The sequence below is a fragment of the Notamacropus eugenii genome, chromosome 5 (assembly GCF_028372415.1).
Source record: "Notamacropus eugenii isolate mMacEug1 chromosome 5, mMacEug1.pri_v2, whole genome shotgun sequence".
Classification (NCBI taxonomy): domain Eukaryota; kingdom Metazoa; phylum Chordata; class Mammalia; order Diprotodontia; family Macropodidae; genus Notamacropus; species Notamacropus eugenii.
In genome coordinates, this window is record NC_092876.1 from 272,327,861 (window position 1) to 272,345,810 (window position 17,950).

General features: G+C 38.8%; 1 protein-coding gene and 1 pseudogene across 1 annotated transcript; both read right to left on the reverse strand.

Annotated features, from left to right (window-relative positions):
• Nucleotides 1-1,121: 1,121 nt before the first annotated feature.
• Nucleotides 1,122-4,577, reverse strand: LOC140507857 (olfactory receptor 4N2-like). Its single transcript, XM_072615725.1, has 2 exons — nt 4,554-4,577; nt 1,122-2,078 (listed from the first exon to the last, which is right to left on the reverse strand). The coding sequence occupies exons 1-2, from the start codon at nt 4,575-4,577 to the stop codon at nt 1,122-1,124; spliced, it is 981 nt and encodes a 326-aa protein (XP_072471826.1).
• An 11,678-nt stretch (nt 4,578-16,255) lies between these two features.
• On the reverse strand, nt 16,256-17,193 carry LOC140507858 (olfactory receptor 10D3-like; annotated as a pseudogene).
• Between the last annotated feature and the right edge of the window lie 757 nt (nt 17,194-17,950).

Genomic DNA, 17,950 nt, shown 5'->3' on the forward strand with positions numbered 1-17,950 from the left:
CCTTTGGACATAGTTCCAAATTGCTTTCCAGAATTGGTAGATTAATCACAACTCTACCAATGTCTTAGTGTACCACTTTTCCCACCTCCCTTCCAACATTTATCACTTTCCTTTTCTGTTATATTAGTCAATCTGATAGATGTGAGGTGGTACCTCAGAATTGTTTTAAGTTGCTTTTCTCTAATAGTGATTTAGAGTATTTTTTTTACAATAGATAGCTTTGATTTATTCTTCTAAAAACTGCCTGTTCATATCCTTTGACCATTTGTCAATTGGAAAATGACATATTCTTATAATTTTGAATATTTTTAAGTATATATCTGAGAAATGAAACCTTTATTAGACACTTGCTCTAAATTTTCCCCCCAGCTTTCTGCTTTCCTTCTAATCTTGGTTGCATTGGTTCTTCTGTGCAAAATCTTTTTAATCTAATGTAAATAAAATTATCCATTTCTTATAATGTTCTTGACATCTTGTTAGGTTATAAATTCTTCCCTTTTCCATAGATCTTACTAGTAAACTATTCCTTGCTCTCCAAATTTGTTCATGGTATCATCTTTTATGTCTAAATTATGTTTCCATTTTAACCTTACCTTAGTACACAGTATAAGATGTTGGTCTATGTCTTGTTTTTGCCATACTTTCTTATAGTTTTCCCAGCAAATAGTGAATTTTTGTCCAAAAAGCATGGGTCTTTGGGTTTATCAAATACTGGATTACCATGGTCATGTACTACTGTGTATTGTGTTCCTAATCTATTCTACCATTCCACCACTATACCATGCTGTTTTGATAATTACCACTTCATAATGCAGTTTGAGATCTCATATGAGATTATTTTATAGTTATTTGCAGGTAAATTTGGGAGAGTTCCTGCTAAGTTCTTGCCTTACTCCACCATCTTGGTTTCACTTTCCCAGTCAGTACCACTATTAAAGCAAGAAGGTATTTCCATTATGCCTAATTTCCTTTCAGTTCTACAACTGTAAGCTAGAATGTAGTGATAGGTAATGGAGAAAGGGAAAAATCCATTTTGGGTTCTAGTCAAAAGAAGAAGTAAAGATCCAAGGAACACCTAGCATGTCTAACCTGGACACTAGTGTTTACTTTAGTCAGTTCTATCACCTTCTCAACCAGAGGACAGACCTCATGAAACCACCCTTCATGGCCTCATGCATCTCCTTGTTCCTCAGAGTATAGACTAAGGGATTGAGCATAGGCAATAGCACAATGTGAAGCACTGAGATAGCCTTGTCCTGTGAATGATCCCGAAAAGGCCAAGCATAGACACAGAGTGCAGGAATGAAGGTCATTACCACCACTGTTATGTGGGTACCACAGGTAGATAATGCCTTGGCCCGGGCATGAGCAGAGTGGGCCCTTAAGGTAAGAAGGATAACAGAATAGGAGACAAGCAAGGCCAGAAAAACTATCAAGGTAATCAGCCCACTGTTGCCAACCAGCAGGAGTTCCACAGCATATGTGTCTGTGCAGGCCAGGTCCAGAACCTGAATGATGTCACAGTAGAAGTTGTCCAACTGGTTGGGACCACAGAATGGAAGTGGAAGCAAGAGGGCAAGTTGGAGGGATGAATGCACCAATCCTCCTAGCCAAGAGGCCAATAAGAAATGGCTCCTGGTAGCTGGATTCATAATGGAAGTATAATGTAGTGGTCTGCAGATGGCAATGTAGCGGTCAAATGCCATGACTACCAGGTGAAGGATCTCAGTGCCACCCAGGAAATGGATGAAGAAAAGCTGGGTAAAGCAACCTGAAAATGAGATTTGCTTGCTCTCTGCCAACAGATCCCTCAGCATCCTTGGAGTGGCTATTAGAGAATAGCAAATGTCAACAAAAGACAAGTGACCTAGGAGGGAGTACATGGGTGTATGGAGACGAGGGCTAGTCCAGATAATCAGAACTACAAAGAAGTTTCCCCAAATGGCAGTGAAGTATACAACAAAAAAAACAGCAAATAGTAGGGCCCGTAATTCTAGAGACTGCACTAGTCCCCTGAAGACAAATCCAGTCACTATGGTGCTGCTATTTCCATGGTCCACAGAACTCTCACTGAAAAGCTGAAGGAAAAAAAAAAAGAATTATCAATATCGTTATTTCCTCTCTTGCTTCCCTGGCCCCAATAAAAAAAAAGAAGAGAAACCTCAAATTGAACTTTCCAACCAACTGATGTCCTCTGTTGAGAATTCTGAAGCTCTGAGTAATCTATAAGGAAATTACTCCTTAAATATTCTATTTTAAATAGTTTTCTTCTGTGCAGATGTGCTTTTAAAGTTTTAGTGGAAAATAAAGGATTGTTGTTACTTTGTAACAGAAGAGGTCAAGATTAATGTTAAAATTTTTATTTTATTTATTTTTATTTATTATTTTATGCTAGAATCCCTTAGTTATACAGAGGAGGGCGTAGAATGGGTTAGAATCATGTTTATAAGGGAAACCTATTCATCATCAAAAGATTCCAATCTGGGGCTAGGAAGTGGAAAATCAAGTACACTGATGACAGAGATTATTTTTTATTTTGTATCATCAATGCTTAGTGTAGTAGTTTTCAAAAAGGAAGGGCTTAATAAACGTTATTAAATTGCGTGAAATTTTAGAAATGCCAGGAGTAAAACTTTTTACATATTTGCTTCTTCTTCTCCTCTTTCTAATTTATCCAGAAGAGGACAATCAAAAATCTGAAAGAACATCTAAAAAAGCAAATTAAAAATGGAGATACACTGACAAAAAAAATTCAGGATTTTGGAAGTCTGAAGGGATTTTTGGATGCCTAGGACTAACTTCTAGTATATCATGACAGACAAAAATCTTTGGATAGTGAGTAAATGAATAATTAAGGTATTTTGAAGCCAATTTTTTTCAAATTCTCAAAGAAATAGAATGATGAGTTGATATCTGAAAGCAATATGTATACTGCAGACAACCTCTTTTTTGTTCATTTAGTTTTTTATTCTTCTCCAGTTAAATGCAAAAACAACTTTTTACATTCATTTTTAAAACTGAGTTCCAAATTCTCTCTCTTCCTCCCCACTACATACCCCCTCATTGAGAAGGCAAGTAATTTGATATAGTTTATACATGTGTAGTCATGCAAAATATTTACGTATTAGTCATGTTGTAAAAGAAAACAGAGACAAAAACAAACAAACAAACAAAAAACTCCAGAAAAATAAAGTTAAAAAAAAAAAGCATGCTTTGGTCTGTATTCTGACACCATCAGTTCTTTCTCCGGGGATGGACAAAATTTTTCATCGCAAGTCCTTCAGAGTTTTCTTGGAACATTGTATTGCTGAGAAGAGCTAAGTGATTCAAAGAAACTTGTTTCAAAACTTTTTTTTCACAGTTACTATTCTAACTGTATTTCCTTCCACCTCAGCTGAAGGGGTGAGGTGAGGCCATCATAAGTCTGAAGAAGTATGAAAAAGTTTAGAAAATCCACTATGGTGAGTGGAGTAGTGAGACTATTAGGGATGGATGAAAGAATTTCTTTGCCCCAGTGAAGGCCCAGTTGAGATTATGTTATATAAACATTCAATGGATCCAGTCAGCGTGGTTTCATGATTTTCACCAGCTTTGTTTAGCAACATATGAGTCAGAGGAAAGCAGTGGTTAGTGGGGGGAGTCCAGTGGTGAGACTTGGATGGACAGTATCTTTGATAGAGTAAGGGGGCAAGGGAATTAAGAGAAGAAAATAGTTGAAAGTTGAACTGGTTCCCCAAAAGGGTTACTCTCAAGGAGTTTATATATTTTAGAAGGATATATACAAGAAAACACAAAAAAGTGTATGTGTGTGTGTGTGTGTGTGTGTGTATGTATGTATGTATGTATACACATATAGAGAGAGAGGGAGGGAAAGAGTGAGAGTTAGAGAGAAAGGCACCAATTGGTGAGATAATTTGTTAAAGGTTTCAGGGTGTGGAACCTGGGTTTTGCTTGAAGGAATTTAAGGATTCTATGAAGCAGAAGGATTGGATTCCAGGGGTCATGCTTCTAAGGACATAGTTCCACTTGTGGCTTTCCTTTTAATATGTGACAAACAAAATGGGACACAATATTCCTCATGTGGTCTGACTAGAACACAGTACAGTTGGGAATCATTTGGATACTTATTAGCTTTAGACAACTGTTCCAAACTATCAGGAGCTTTTCTGCATCCTGCTTTTGCCATTCAATATTTTGATCATCCCTGAAATCTTCGTGTCACTTGAAAATGACCATCTACAAGTTCATCAAAGTTTTTAAGACATGTGTAGAACAGAATAGGACCAAAAGCAGAGCACACAGCAATATTACACTACAGACCCTCTTTCGCAATAACTCTGATGTATTAAGCATCCATATTTGCAGCATCTAGTCAATCAACTAGCTTCTCAGTCATCTAAGTATACCATCTATCATACAGACCATAGATCTCCATTTTGTTCACAAGGATAAAATGAAAGAACCTTGCTAAATGCTTTCAGAACTCTAGAAACCCAGTTTTAACATTTCCACCATTTGCTCCCCCCAAAATGAATGAGATTATTCTCACATACTTTTTTCTTTCTTAATGAACCCATGATGGTACACAATGACCACTACTCCCTTATGCAAATGTTCACACAGCTATCTTTTAAAACAGTCATTCTAGGTGTTTGCTTAGGACTGAGTCAAATTCACTAAACTAAAGATTGTTGAATACAACGCTTTTCTCCTTTTGAAACCTCGAATAATTTTTGCCTCCTCCTCCTTCTACTACCTCTTGTTCTCCCTCGTTCTTTAAAGATCAGTGATAGCAGTTTGGTCTAGAGGAAATGACCCTGGATTTGGAGTCGAAGGATATGGATTTCAAGTATTGGTCCTGCTACTCGCTAGGTGTGTAAACTTCAACAGGTCATTTAATTTCTCTAGGATTCAGTTTCTTCATCTGTAAAATGAAGGGATTGAATAAACTATTAGTTCTCTTAAAGTTCTAAATTCAATGATCCTATGACATCTATAAGTTTTTATTTACTTACCTTTGAGGTAACCTGTCAATTGAGAACAACTAATTCATGCCCCAAACTCTATTTACTGATCTATTCATTTCCTTCTTTTTTCATCATTTTCTCTTTTCTATCTTTAAAAAAATTTTTCTCTTCTGTTCATCTTTTGTCTTTCTTATGCACTTCTTTAATTGCAAAGGGGAGAGAAAATTCCATTTCTTCAGTAAGTATAATCTTAACATTTCTCCAGGATAAAGGCCAAAGAAAACTATGAAACCTGAGTCAAAAATAAGTTTAAGAGTCAACTAGGTTTGAATTACAATCTTATTATAATAGTTTTAACTATTATTCTATGCTATATTATTTATTAAAATTATGCAAACTTGTAAGAATGCATTCATCTATAATTGTAAAAAATGAATTAATTTATAATTAAAATTAATTAAAGTTTTTTTTAAAGTTTATTTTAGGATCAAGGTCATTCCCCTGTGCCAGCCTTCTAATTCATTCTTCTTAAAGTCATCTACTAGTCTAGAAGAGCTTCCCTTTTCATTCAGTGGGAATTTTTTTTAGTTTCTGGACTATTAAGAAACATACTATGAAAAAAAAATACTCAGACAGGAAACTTACCCTCTGAATTATCAGGGATCCCATCAGCAACTATATTAGGCCTCAGATACTGGCCTATCCAGTGAGAACAACCTGAGGCATGAAGGTTCTCCTTTCTGCAGCTTGTTCCAGTTCTCTTGCCTTTCCAAGAAGAATCCTTGCAATAATTTCAGCTGATCTCTGCCATAGTGGTCATTCCAGCTCTTCAGGTGAAAAACTGAATCAGATCAGTAGAAGCTTCCAAAATGTCTGCATTTGTTTCCCTACCTTAGCCCCTGTACACTAGCCTGCTTTACTTGCTCTTAGGGCAAAAGCTGGGGCATTTTCAGCAATTTTTGAGACCTGAGAGACAATGTTTCTCTGGAGCACTTCACACCTTCTGCTTTTGAATCAAGTACCTAGAAACCCTAGGGTCCATCAGCCCATGGGAGGCAAATTGCTTTAATAAGCCAGGACATGGAGGGCCAATCTCCCAATAACTAAACAATCATCCCTAGACACAGGATCTCTCCCCATGATTCAGTGTCCTGCTTTAGGAGAGAAAACCTCAGCTAGGAAGGGCTTAGCAGTCATATCTGTTCCAAACGTTGCACTTTCTGATGTGTCTTCTATCTGCGTCAGTTCTAGTGACTCTATTGGGAGCCACTAACTTAACAAAGTGGGGCCACCTCCACACCTGACTTTTCAGAAACAAAGTTTCAAGTTTAGTTGGTCCCTAAACAAAGATCTCCAAGAATCTAAGATGAAATAAAACAAAAATAATCATGGATAATGAGGTGCTAAAATAAATGGAAAGATATGCAGTCACCAAAAAAATGTAATGGGAAGGACTAATGTGCAAAACATGAAAGTTTTGGACATAAGCAGAACAGGAATTTCTTTTGCTTAACTGTGTATTTGTTACGTTAGGACAAGGCCTTTGCAGGGACTCACTTAGGATGAGACAATGCCCATTCATTGAATAGGCCTGTTTAAGGAGCCAGGGCATGGCTCCTTTATGGAGGTCAACAAAAGAAAGACATCAGGCTGGGTGGGAAACGGGGGGGGGGGGGGGGGGGGGGCGGGTGCAGGAGCCGCTTGGACTCCCAGTTTCGGAGTGTAGTAGGTTTAAAGTTTTGGGAGAGGACTGGGGAATGGAAATTTGGATGGCTAAAAGTTGCCCAGTTGACCTGGGTTTTACTGCCTCCTTTCCCTTCCTGTTTCCTTTTTCCTTCTCCTTTCCCCTTCCCTTCCCTTCCTTTCCTTTCCTTTTCCTTTCCTTTCCCCTGTCCTCTCTCAGAACCTTAAACTTACTGCACTATGAAACTGGGACTCCAATGGGCCCTAGGTCCCTGCCTAAGGGCTCTCCTGGACCCCCCTAGCTTCAGAATGATTATCAATAGTAACTGTTGCCGTTTTCCACCCAGCCTGACTTCTTTCTTTTCTTGACCTCATTAAAGGGGCTATGCCCTGGCTACTTCTTAAATAGGCCTATTCAGTGAATGGGCGTAGACATACTAAGTAAGTAAGTACCTGCAAAGACCATGGCCTAAAGGACCCAAGGTCTCTGGGTGCATCCTGGGTCATCTCCAGTCATCCTGAGGTGAGGCTGGTGACCTGCACAAACCTCCCTCACTCAAAACAAAGTCAAGTGCAAGTCATGTCATCATTTCTGTGATGGCATGGTCTTCTTCGGCAATGAAGGACAAACATGATTTATTACAAAGGTTTTATATTTTTCCAGTGAGGGGAAGGATGTGAAAGAGGAGAAAAGTGAATGCTTGATAATCAAATAAGAAATAATTAAATAAAAAAAGTAATAGGCAGATGATGAGATTTTAGTGTGTTTAAAAGTTCATGATCCTGTGCTATCTTTCTACTAGATGAAAGGAAGGAAGGAAGGAAGGAAGGAAGGAAGGAAGGAAGGAAGGAAGGAAGGAAGGAAGGAAGGAAGGAAGGAAGGAAGGAAGGGAGAGAGAAAGAGAGAAGGAAAGGAAAGAAGGGAGAGAGAAAGAGAGAAGGAAAGGAAGGAAGGAAGGGAAAGGGAAAGAAAGAAAGAAAAAAGAAAAAGAAAAGTGAGAGAACATTTATTAAACCCTTACTCTGTGCTCAGCACTATGTTAAATGCTAGTAATGGTCCCTACCCTCAAAGATCTTTCATAATGAATAAAGAAAATACACAAAGGGAGCCCATTCACCCATGGATGGATGAAGTTCTATGGTTAATGAGGAAAAGAATCTGGGAAAGTAAAATGAAATGTGGGTGAGCTCTGAAATAGTACTTATATTGGGGGAGTTATGAATCAAAATAGTGGGACCCTGAATGAAGATTGAAGGAATCTTGAAGCAGTTAGGTGACATAGTGGATAGATCCCTGGGTCTAGAGTCAGCATGACCTGAATTGAAATCAGAAATGTATTAGCTGTGTGACCTTGGGAAAGTCACTTAATCCTTTTATCTCAGTTTCCTCAACTGTAAAATCTGGGTAGTAATAGCTTCCACACCACAGGGTTGCTGTAGAACAGATTCCTGTTTAGTCATGGGTTGAGCTGTTTAACTTCAGAGATACTAATGCTAAAAATCTGTGGTTCTTGAGGCTGGTGAGTTCAAGCTAATTTAAGGGACTGAAGATAATCCTAGCCTTTTTATTTAAAGAACTTTTCTCCCTGGTTTAGTAAAAATGAATGGACTGTTTTCTTTTCATTTTGAACTTATAATTTTAAAACCAATATTCATTATCTCTCCATTCTACACTTCCCAAAGTATAATTAGAAAATAAAAAGAAAATCCTGATAGTAAATATGCATAGACTATGGAAACAAATTCCCATATATTCTATGTACAAAAATGTACATATCATTCTAAAGAACTGTGGAGTCTGAATGCAGAATGCAGCATATTGTTTTCACTTTTCTTTCTTGTGATTTTTCCCTTTTGTTCTGATTCTTCTTTTACAACATGATTTATGTGGAAATGTGAATAATATAATTGTGCATGTGTAATCTGTAGTAGATTGTTTGCTATCTTGGGGAGAAGGGAGGGGTAGAAGACAGAAGGGTGGGAGGGAGGAGGAAAATTTGGAATTCAAAATCTTATAAAAGTAAATGATGAAAACTATCTTTACATGTAATTGGAAAAATATAAAATACTATTACTTGGGAGAAAAAAGGGATATAGTAATGAATTGAATAGATTAGGTACATAATACACAGTGGTAAATGAGCATAGTAATCTAATGTTTGACAAACCCAAAGGTCTAATATTTGAGGACAGTAAACCATTATTTGACAAAATTACTGGAAAATAATTTGGCAGAAAATAGTTATAGATCAACAACTTACAACATATGCTGAGATAAAGTCAAAATGGTTACATGATTTAGACATAAATGGTGATATAAGCAAATTAGGGGAGCATGGAATATTTTACCTGTCAGATTTATGGATAAGGGAAGAATTTATTACCAAACAAGAGATAGCTTTACAATATGTAAAACAGACGATTTTGATTACATCAAATTAAAAAACTTTTGCAGAAACAAAACCAAGATTAGAAGGAAGGCAGGAGAAAATTTCACAGTAAATTTCTTTGATAAAGGTCTCATTTATCCAATAAGAATACATCATTCCCCAATTGATAAATGGTCAAAGGATGTGAGCAGGCAGTTTTCAGAATATTATGCTAGCCAAATGCTACCAATGCTTGCAGTGTCTGCTTCTTTATTGGACTTCTCTGTACCTTCATGCATGTTCAAGACTAATAACAGCAAATTTTGGCAGCCATGTAAATCTCTGTGTTGATCATGATGATAGAAAATGGAGGTTTTTGGAGAGATGTTCAACCTTTTAGAGAGATCAGGAGTCATTGTTTTAACCTCTGGTGAATGGACTGAGAATTCCCTCACCATTTTCCTACACAGGTGTATAACTCAGTTGAATACTTCATTTACCCAGATTCCCCTTACCCTCTCAAATTGCTCCATGCAGGCTTCTTTAATCAGGTTGTTCTTGGGGATTCTATCTTGCCTCAGTCTATTTATGCAACTGCTTATATCCACTGTCTTTTGATACATTTCCATTTCCATTTTAGTAGTCGTGTATATTGTTTTCCTAGTTCTGCTTACTTCTCTCTATATCAATTCACAGGACAGTTTTAAATGCTGTTCTGAATTCTTCATAGCTGTTATTTTATTTTAATATGCTACAATTTGTTTAGTCATTGATGCTGAGAACTTCTGAGGTGCTAAAAGGTTATTTGCCCACTGTTTGCTTTTTCTTTCACTTTTTCACTACTATATTATGGTCAGTATGATTGCAATTCAGTTAAGTAGGTGTCCCTCCCTGACTATTTGGTTACTGAGTGAAGGCTTGCCTGGTGTGGGATGCAGCCTCGACTGAGGGGTGGGGTGAGCAGTGGAGTTACCTGGCACCGTAGACAGCTTCATTCCTGTCATCAAGTTCAAGAATTTTTTTGCAGTGCGTGCTACTTTGCTTTATATGTGGGAAATAAACTGAGTATCTTGGTGTTTTACTCCCTACATTAGGTCTAGAAAATATACTACCAGCAGGATATGCCAGTGACCTCAAGGTTTTACATCAACTCCCCAGATCTTGACATTCCACAATAGCTTCAATCATGTATATTCTGGTTTAATGGATTAATATTGGAGTAGCATTGAAAATAATGAGCAGGTTCTCCCTCAGCCTCCTGGATTTGCAAGTTAGCTCACCCTCGTTTCAATCCCAGTAACATTCCTGACAATCTTTCTAAAGAGGCTCTACTTGATCACCATCAACACAGATCTTATCACTTGACCTGCTGGCCTTCTTGAGGCATAAGCATATAGGGATGATTGGTGACCTGTTACTTGGGAGGATTGAAAATTACCTGGTGCTCAGCTGGTGTTGTGTGACTATCTTTGTCTTCTCAATGCAGCCTCTTTGACTAAAAATCCTGTCAGAAGCAGTGGTCAAGATATTCTTGAACAAATGAGGGTCAGAATTAGCTGTGTATGTACCTGACCATAGCTACAGTAGATGTCCAGTTCCTCCTCATTTACTGTCTCACCTTCCACCTGGTCAGGCAAGGGAACCAGAAGGACCCTCCTTTCCTTCCTCCCTGATCCTCACACAGCTCACTTAGCTGCTCAGAGGACAGAGTGAGGATTAGAGAAGACAAGGACTTAATTCTCTGGAAAGACAAGAAGCAAGAGGAGGAAATTCATTGCTCTGGAGTAAAAAGGCTAGAAAGGTAGGAAGGTGTCAGGTCATAGAGGACTTTAAAAATCAGAGGATTTTATATTTGACCTAAAATCAATAGAGTCACCAGAGCTGATTGAATGGGGTATGACATGGTTAAATTTATGCTTTAGGAAAATTAGTTTGACAATTAAACGGAGGTTGGACAACAATGGGGAGAGACTTGAGACAAGGAGACCAATCAATAGGCAACTGGATATTCAGGTATGAGCATAACTCCTTGTGTTTCCTGGGGCATATTTAATGAACTATGATTCAGGTTGGGGACAGAACAAGACACATTTGTAAATGCCTCTTTCTTACTTACTTACTTTCTTACTTACTTACTTACTTACTTAGACATTCTGCTCTGACAGGTTTCTCAGTGTGTATGGAGACACCCAATACTGCCACAGTCATTAGTCTGTGAAAACAATCTTAAATCTTTCAACTCAGTCCTGTGGTAGAAGACAAATCTTTTTGGTTTCTGCACTCACCTGCTCTATTCTGTGTGGCTATGATACTTTAGTTAAATTCCTTAAGGAAAAAATGTAGAAGGGGTAATAGAAAGCCAGATTAAGGATATGGGATCATAGTGTCATGGATTCAGAGCTGGGAAGGATATCAAATGTCAGCTAGCTTGTCTTTTATTTTGCAGATTGGGAAACTGAGCTCCAGAGAGGTTAAGTGATTGGACCAAAGTCATACAGGTAGTGTGTAGCAGAGAAACAATTGGAATCCAGAACCTCTGACACTAAATCCAGTACTTTTTGCATTGTGCCATGTTGCTACCATTTGGGAGTGTGTGAAGCAAAGCAGAGTGTTTTCAGAGGGAGGCATTTCATGATGGGGAGAGGTCCTCAAAGATCTCAGATTTGGGGGGGGGGCTAGAGCCGGGAGAGTATGGCAAAAGTGGAAAAAAAAATTAAAAATATCCAACAGTCCATGCATGAAGTAACGCAAGGGTCTCCAAGTGGATGTATAAGACACTGAGGCTATGCTCCTGCACTAGAATAAAGAAGGAGGACTCAAGTCTTAGATGTAAGGTTCAGGTTGAATTCTTGGTTCTCAATGGTCTCTCTGAACAGTTTTTGGGTAGATATCTCTATTGAGGGACTTTTCTGTTTCCTTGAATCCCATTAATGGCTAAAACCTCAGGAAAGACCTTATACCTTACCTTAGCTATTTTTCTTAGCTCTCTGTCCCTATGCTTGTATTTATCTCTTCAAGCTGTAAAAATATAGGAAGGGTTTTGACTGATTCTCATGTTCAGGTTCTCTTCTTTGCTCAGAGTTTTCCCTTTGGAATTATAGGGGAACCTCTAGGAACCACACAACTTCAAAGTTCATCATGGGCAAATTTTGGAATTATGTTACCAATAAGGTCAAGAATTTTCCTGTGCCCTCAAGTTCTATGCCAAACTTTTTGAGTCTTCAGGGACCTGGGGCTTGTGACCAGAGAGGAGCACTGTGGTCCCCTGGAACCTAGTAGTCTCCAGTTTGAGAGTACTTTGACACTGACATCAGTAGCATGGCTTCTATATAAGCAGATTTAAGTATGTGGAGATATATTTAGACAGTAGAAAAGTCTGATGACACTACCCTAAAGTTATACTCTACATGTTTCCTTTGTGGGTATTTTACTACTGTTTTTTTAGTGCATGTGTCAGGGAATAAGAATTTTCATAGCCCTTTTTGTAAATATAAATTTACCCCTTCTCTGTAGTAAATGGGAGAATTTAACAAGAGGGCATCTCAAGGGACCTTAGAAGAATGGGAGGGAGAATGGTCAAGGGTCCTAGTATAACAGACTATCATGGCCTTCACTACCTGGAAGGTCATGTAAGTCAGATTTCCCCCTTCCTTCATAATTCTTTATTACCATTAAGGAGATGAGAGAGTGTCTAGGTTCTCTGAAAATGGTTCCAGCCTCCATTAATTGTGTTCTTTGCAAGTGTAGGGGGTCACCACTACCCCAGTTCCATTAGCTATTAACAATCAAATTAGTTTTTACTCAGAATTATTTATTTCATAAAGTATAATCACAAATATAGAAACTCATTCTCCCATCATATGAGAGGTTTAGTCCTCCTCTCCCCCAAACCTGCATCACCCCATTCTATGGGGAGTGGAAGGGGATTAGGTTCATAGTTCATTTTGGTTCTGATAGAGTACAATCTCAGTTGAAAGTCCCAATTCCCCTCAGGCTCAAGACCCAAGCACCCTAGTTTTTCAGGGCTTCTGTGCCACTAAGTTGCTCCAACATGCTACCTGAAATCCTTGCTCCAATTTGTTGCCATGACTCAAACTTACAGGTCCATTGTGGATTGCAGCTGATATCTGAAACTGAGAAGGACAAATGAAAAATAAAAAGAAAGGTCCATTTCTTGGAGTCAAGATATAGGAGGGGCAGAAGAAGAAAGCCCTTCCCCTCTCAGTGGTTCAATTAATATCATTACAGCTGTGGGTAAAATGGGATCTTTACCCTATGTATCAAACAGGAAAGAGTAGCAGACAATAGCTGTTGGAAAAGATCTTGTGCCAGAAAGAGAGCAACTGGCTCAGTCTTGACAGTTTAAAAGATCCAGCCAATCAAAGGGGGCTATCCTTCCTGACATAATAGGGAATGGAAAGTATCTCTATGTTAGGAGAACCAGGCATGCCTAGGCAAGCCTGAATTATACCAGGATCCTAGATTTGACACTGGAAAAGACTTTAGTGGTCAATTAGTCTAACCTCTTTAATTAAAAAAAATGAGAAAACTGGAAACCAGAGAGAGGAACTACCTGGTCCATGGTCACTTAGAAAAGAAGGATGAAAGAAAGGAAAGAAAGAAGGAAGGAGGCAAGGAGGGAAGGAAGGAGAGAAAGAAAGAAGGAGGAAAGAAGGGAAGGAGGGAAGGAATGAAGGGCAGGTGGAAAGGAGAAATTTAGGCAAGAAAGAAAGAAGGAATGAAAGAAAGAAACAAGGTAGGAAGGGAGGGAAGGAGGAAAAAAGAAGGAAGTAAGGAGGAAGAAAGGAAGCAAGATACTTATTAAGCACCTACTATGTGCCAGATCTATGCTAAGAATTTTATAAATAATATTTATAAATATTTTCTCATTTGATCCTTATGATAACCCTGGGAGTTAAAAGCTATTTTTATCACCATTTTATGGTTGAGGAAACTGAAGCAAATAGAGGTTAAGTGAATGGCCCAAGATGACCTATAGATAATTGTCTGATAAGTGTCTTTGAACTTAAGTCTTCCTGAATCCAGGATCAGCATAATATCCACCATGCCACCCAGCTTCCAGTCCATTGCTTTTTATGTAGTGATACAATCACAATATAAAAATGTAAATGATCTTCCTAAAACATGAATCTGATCATGTCAATCCATGGTCTCATATTGCCTCTATAATACAATATAAGTTCAACTGCCAATAATTTAAGACACTATTCAATTTTACTTCACTCTGCCTTGCTAGGCTTGTTTCATGCTACCCTCTTTCATGAACTTTCCATTCTAGTCATACTAGAATGTTATTTCCCTGAACTTGATATTTTATCCCCTACTATGTCTTTGAGGGTGATTACCAAATTTAATCTTTCTTCTGAGTTCTAGCCCCACATCCCATTATGGACCTCTCAGACTGGATGCCCCACAGACATCTGAAACATGACCAAAATGGAACTTAATATTTTTTCCTCTTATAGCTTTCTCTCTTTGAAACTTCCATATTGCTATATATAACCATTCTTCTAGTTACCCTGTCTCAATCCTAGTACCATCTTTAGCTCCTCACTTGTATTTTCGATACATATCCAATCTTCTATCAAGTCTTGTCACATCTACTTTTAAATCATTCCTCCTATTTTATCTTCCTTCTCTCCCAGTCACACAGCTACCACTCTGGTGCAAGCTTTCATCACATGTCAGGAATATTGCAATAGCTTTGTGGTTGGCATCTCTGCCTCAAGTTTCTCTCCACTCCAATCTGTCTTCTCAGTTGCTGAAGTGATTTTTGTTAAAGGGCAAGTCTGACTATATCACACATACCCCTCTATACCCCGACTCCTGCTCAAATTCTGGTACCTCCCTATTCCCACCAGGATCAAATATTAAATGCTTTATTTGGGATGTAAAACACTTTGCAACCTGTCCCTTTTTCCCTACCTTTTTAGACTTCTTATATTTTCTTTCCTCCCATATACTCTCTGCTCCAGCTACACTCTCCTCCTTGCCATCCTACTCAGTGTTCCCTGTTCCTGGATTACTCTTCCTTGTCACCTCTGCTTCTGAGTTTTCCTGACTTCCTCCAAGATTCAGCTCAAACCCCACTGTCTTAAAAAGACCTATTCTAGTCCCTTCCATCGTTAGTAACTTCTTACTGAGATTGCCTTTTATGTATATGCAAGATATCTAGGTATATTTATACATATATGTGTACCTATATCTATATATCTTGTATGTTATTTGAAGTTATTTGCATTTTATGTCATTAGAATGAGTTTCTCGATAGCATGGACTTTTTTTCTTCACTTCTAGACCTTAGCACAGGGGCTGGAAAATAGCAAATGCTTATTGATTGACTGCTGGACAGTCCCTGAGAGAGGGAACTTCTGACTTTGAGGTTGAATTCTGAGATCTGAGAGCAGAGTGAAGGATTGTTTTTGCTGGTCACACAGAGAGTCATGGTGGCATTAACTACCCAAGAAAAATATTGTATACTGCTTTTTGCAAAAATAATAAGGCTTTCAATCCACGACTTTTAGGAAGCTCAGTTAGCATGACCCTGAGACTGATGTGTAAAATTCGCAGAAGCCAATTTTTAACTCAATATAAGGAAAATTTTCTCAACTTTTAGAATGATCTAGAAATGGGATGGGCTTCCTCAAACAAGAGTTTCCTGTCACAAAAGAGCTTTAATGGAGACAATCATTATGAGGTACATTCAGGTATGTATTGGATATGCATGTATTGGCTCTTGATGTCTTTTCAGTTCCGGGATTCTGACTTCATTGTAGCAAAAGCTGTCCTGCTTCTATTTGAGTACCTTTTCCAGGGCCCTATTTCTGAGCACTTCTACCCTATTCTTCCCCAGATACCACTTATTTCTAAAACAATTCCTCCTCCCCCTAGACCAGCTCAAAGTCTCAGGAGCCTCAAAAGACAATTTACGTAGACATAGTGCTTCTCAACATTTAAAGCGCTACATAAAAGATAGTTGTTTTATTATTAACAATATTATTAATAATAATTATGGCTAGCAGTTGCTATCGCTTGGTGTTTCCAGACCTACTTTGGCCTCTAATGAGAATATGGAGACTATCAAAACTTAGCATCATGAAGAATAGCTCTTCCTTATCTTTGATATGGAAACTTCTCCAATATTTAATACATTTGATTTTTGTCTTCATTTCAAACCTTTGGAGGATAAGAAAGGTAAATTGACTTGTGCGTCAGCTAGTGACTTCTCTCTGATGTGACCTGTCCCCCGGCCAGCTTCTTTAGTGCTCCCTGGACATCCTTATTCCTAAGGGTGTATATTGTGGGATTAAGCATAGGGGTGACGACATTGCCAAAAATCTGAACAGGAGTCACTAGCACTTCACTCAGAGAGGGCTAGGTATAGATGAGGGCACAGGGCCCAAAAAACAGAGTGACAACAGAGAGATGAGACACACAGGTAGATGCTGCCTTGCACCGACCCTCAGCTGAGTGCATCTTCAGAATAGCAATGACAATGAAACATAGGAGGTCAAGATAAGGAGGAAGCAGGACATGGACACAAGAGTAATATTGGTAAAGCTCACTATCTCAATGATGAGGGTGTTGCCGCAGGCCAACTTGACTACAGGAAAGATGTCACAGAAAAAGTAGTCTATCACATTTGAACCACAGTAGGGCAGCTGGAAGGTTAGTGTGGTAAGAACAGTAGCATGAAAAGAACTGGTGAACCAGGTCCCGGCCAGAATGGTACAAACACGGCGGTTCATGATGATGGTGTAACGTAATGGGTGACGAATGGCTGCAAATCGATCATAGGCCATTACCGTATAAAGCAGACACTCAGCACTGCCCAAGAAGTGATAAAAGAAAACCTGGGACATACAACCACCAAGGGAAATGACTTGATTCCTCACCAAAAGGTTTGCCAGCATCTTCGGGGTACTGACTGAGGAGAAGCCAATATCTAGAACCGATAAGTTGTACAAGAAGAAATACATAGGAGTGTGGAGACGGGAATTAGACATTACAACCACAAGGATGAGAAGGTTCCCCAGCAGGGTACAAAGGTAGAAGATCAAGAAGACAACACAGAGCACTCGTTCCTGCCCTTCTGTGTGTGGGATACCAAGCAAGACGAACTCAGTCATGACAGTGTGGTTCCTTATCTCCATAGACATCAGATTTATTCCTTTAGAGGGGACATAAAAAAATACACACCGAGTGAACAAATGAATCTAGATACTCAGTTCCGTTTCTTGCCATGTCTTTCTGAATATTTTCACTGTTTGGGATGGGAGAATTAGGAGATGAGGAGAGAAAGTCTATAATGAAAGAAACAGCCATAGACCTTGCATAGAGGTGAAGAAGCCTGTTCCCAGCAAATAACCCAGGAGAAAGATAAAGGAGGAATATGGTGTCACCTTTAGTTTTGACCTTTCTTCAGAAGGTTATGAGTAGGCATGAGGGAAGAATAGCGTCTCAAGCACCTAGAAACTAGGTATGTTTGGTATGCTAGTTATGCCTAGCAGTATGGGATTTGCCAGTCTGATTTGCAGACACTAGAGGCATTTGACTGGAGATTCTGCTAGTTCAAACGTTCCTAGCCCACAAAATTCAAAGCCTTACCTGACAGATTGGCAAATCAGTTGTCCCTGCCACAGTCTTTGTTCTAGCTGTCCTTTTGGTTTCTTTGTTTCTTAGTAGAAATGGGACTACAAGAAGCAGGGAGATAGCCTTCCACTTGGAAGTCTTCTTCTGCCTACATGGCACGAAACTGCGTTCAAGAACTGTCAGCCGTCACAGAAGCTTCCTCCCCCAAACAGACGGTGCAAAAGTAAATGAGAGGTTGATCTCTGTTTTGAAATGGTTAGGACCCTTGAACTTATAATTCAGGGTCTGCTGCGGTAATCCATTATTTCAGCTTTCTAT

Coding starts and splice junctions, on each gene's coding strand:
- LOC140507857 (XM_072615725.1), bottom strand. CDS start 4,577: ATGGGTTCATTAAGAAAGAAAAAA. Junction 2,079..4,553: donor GTTCATTAAGAAAGAAAAAA/GTATGTGAGAAT, acceptor TTTTTCCTTCAG/CTTTTCAGTGAGAGTTCTGT.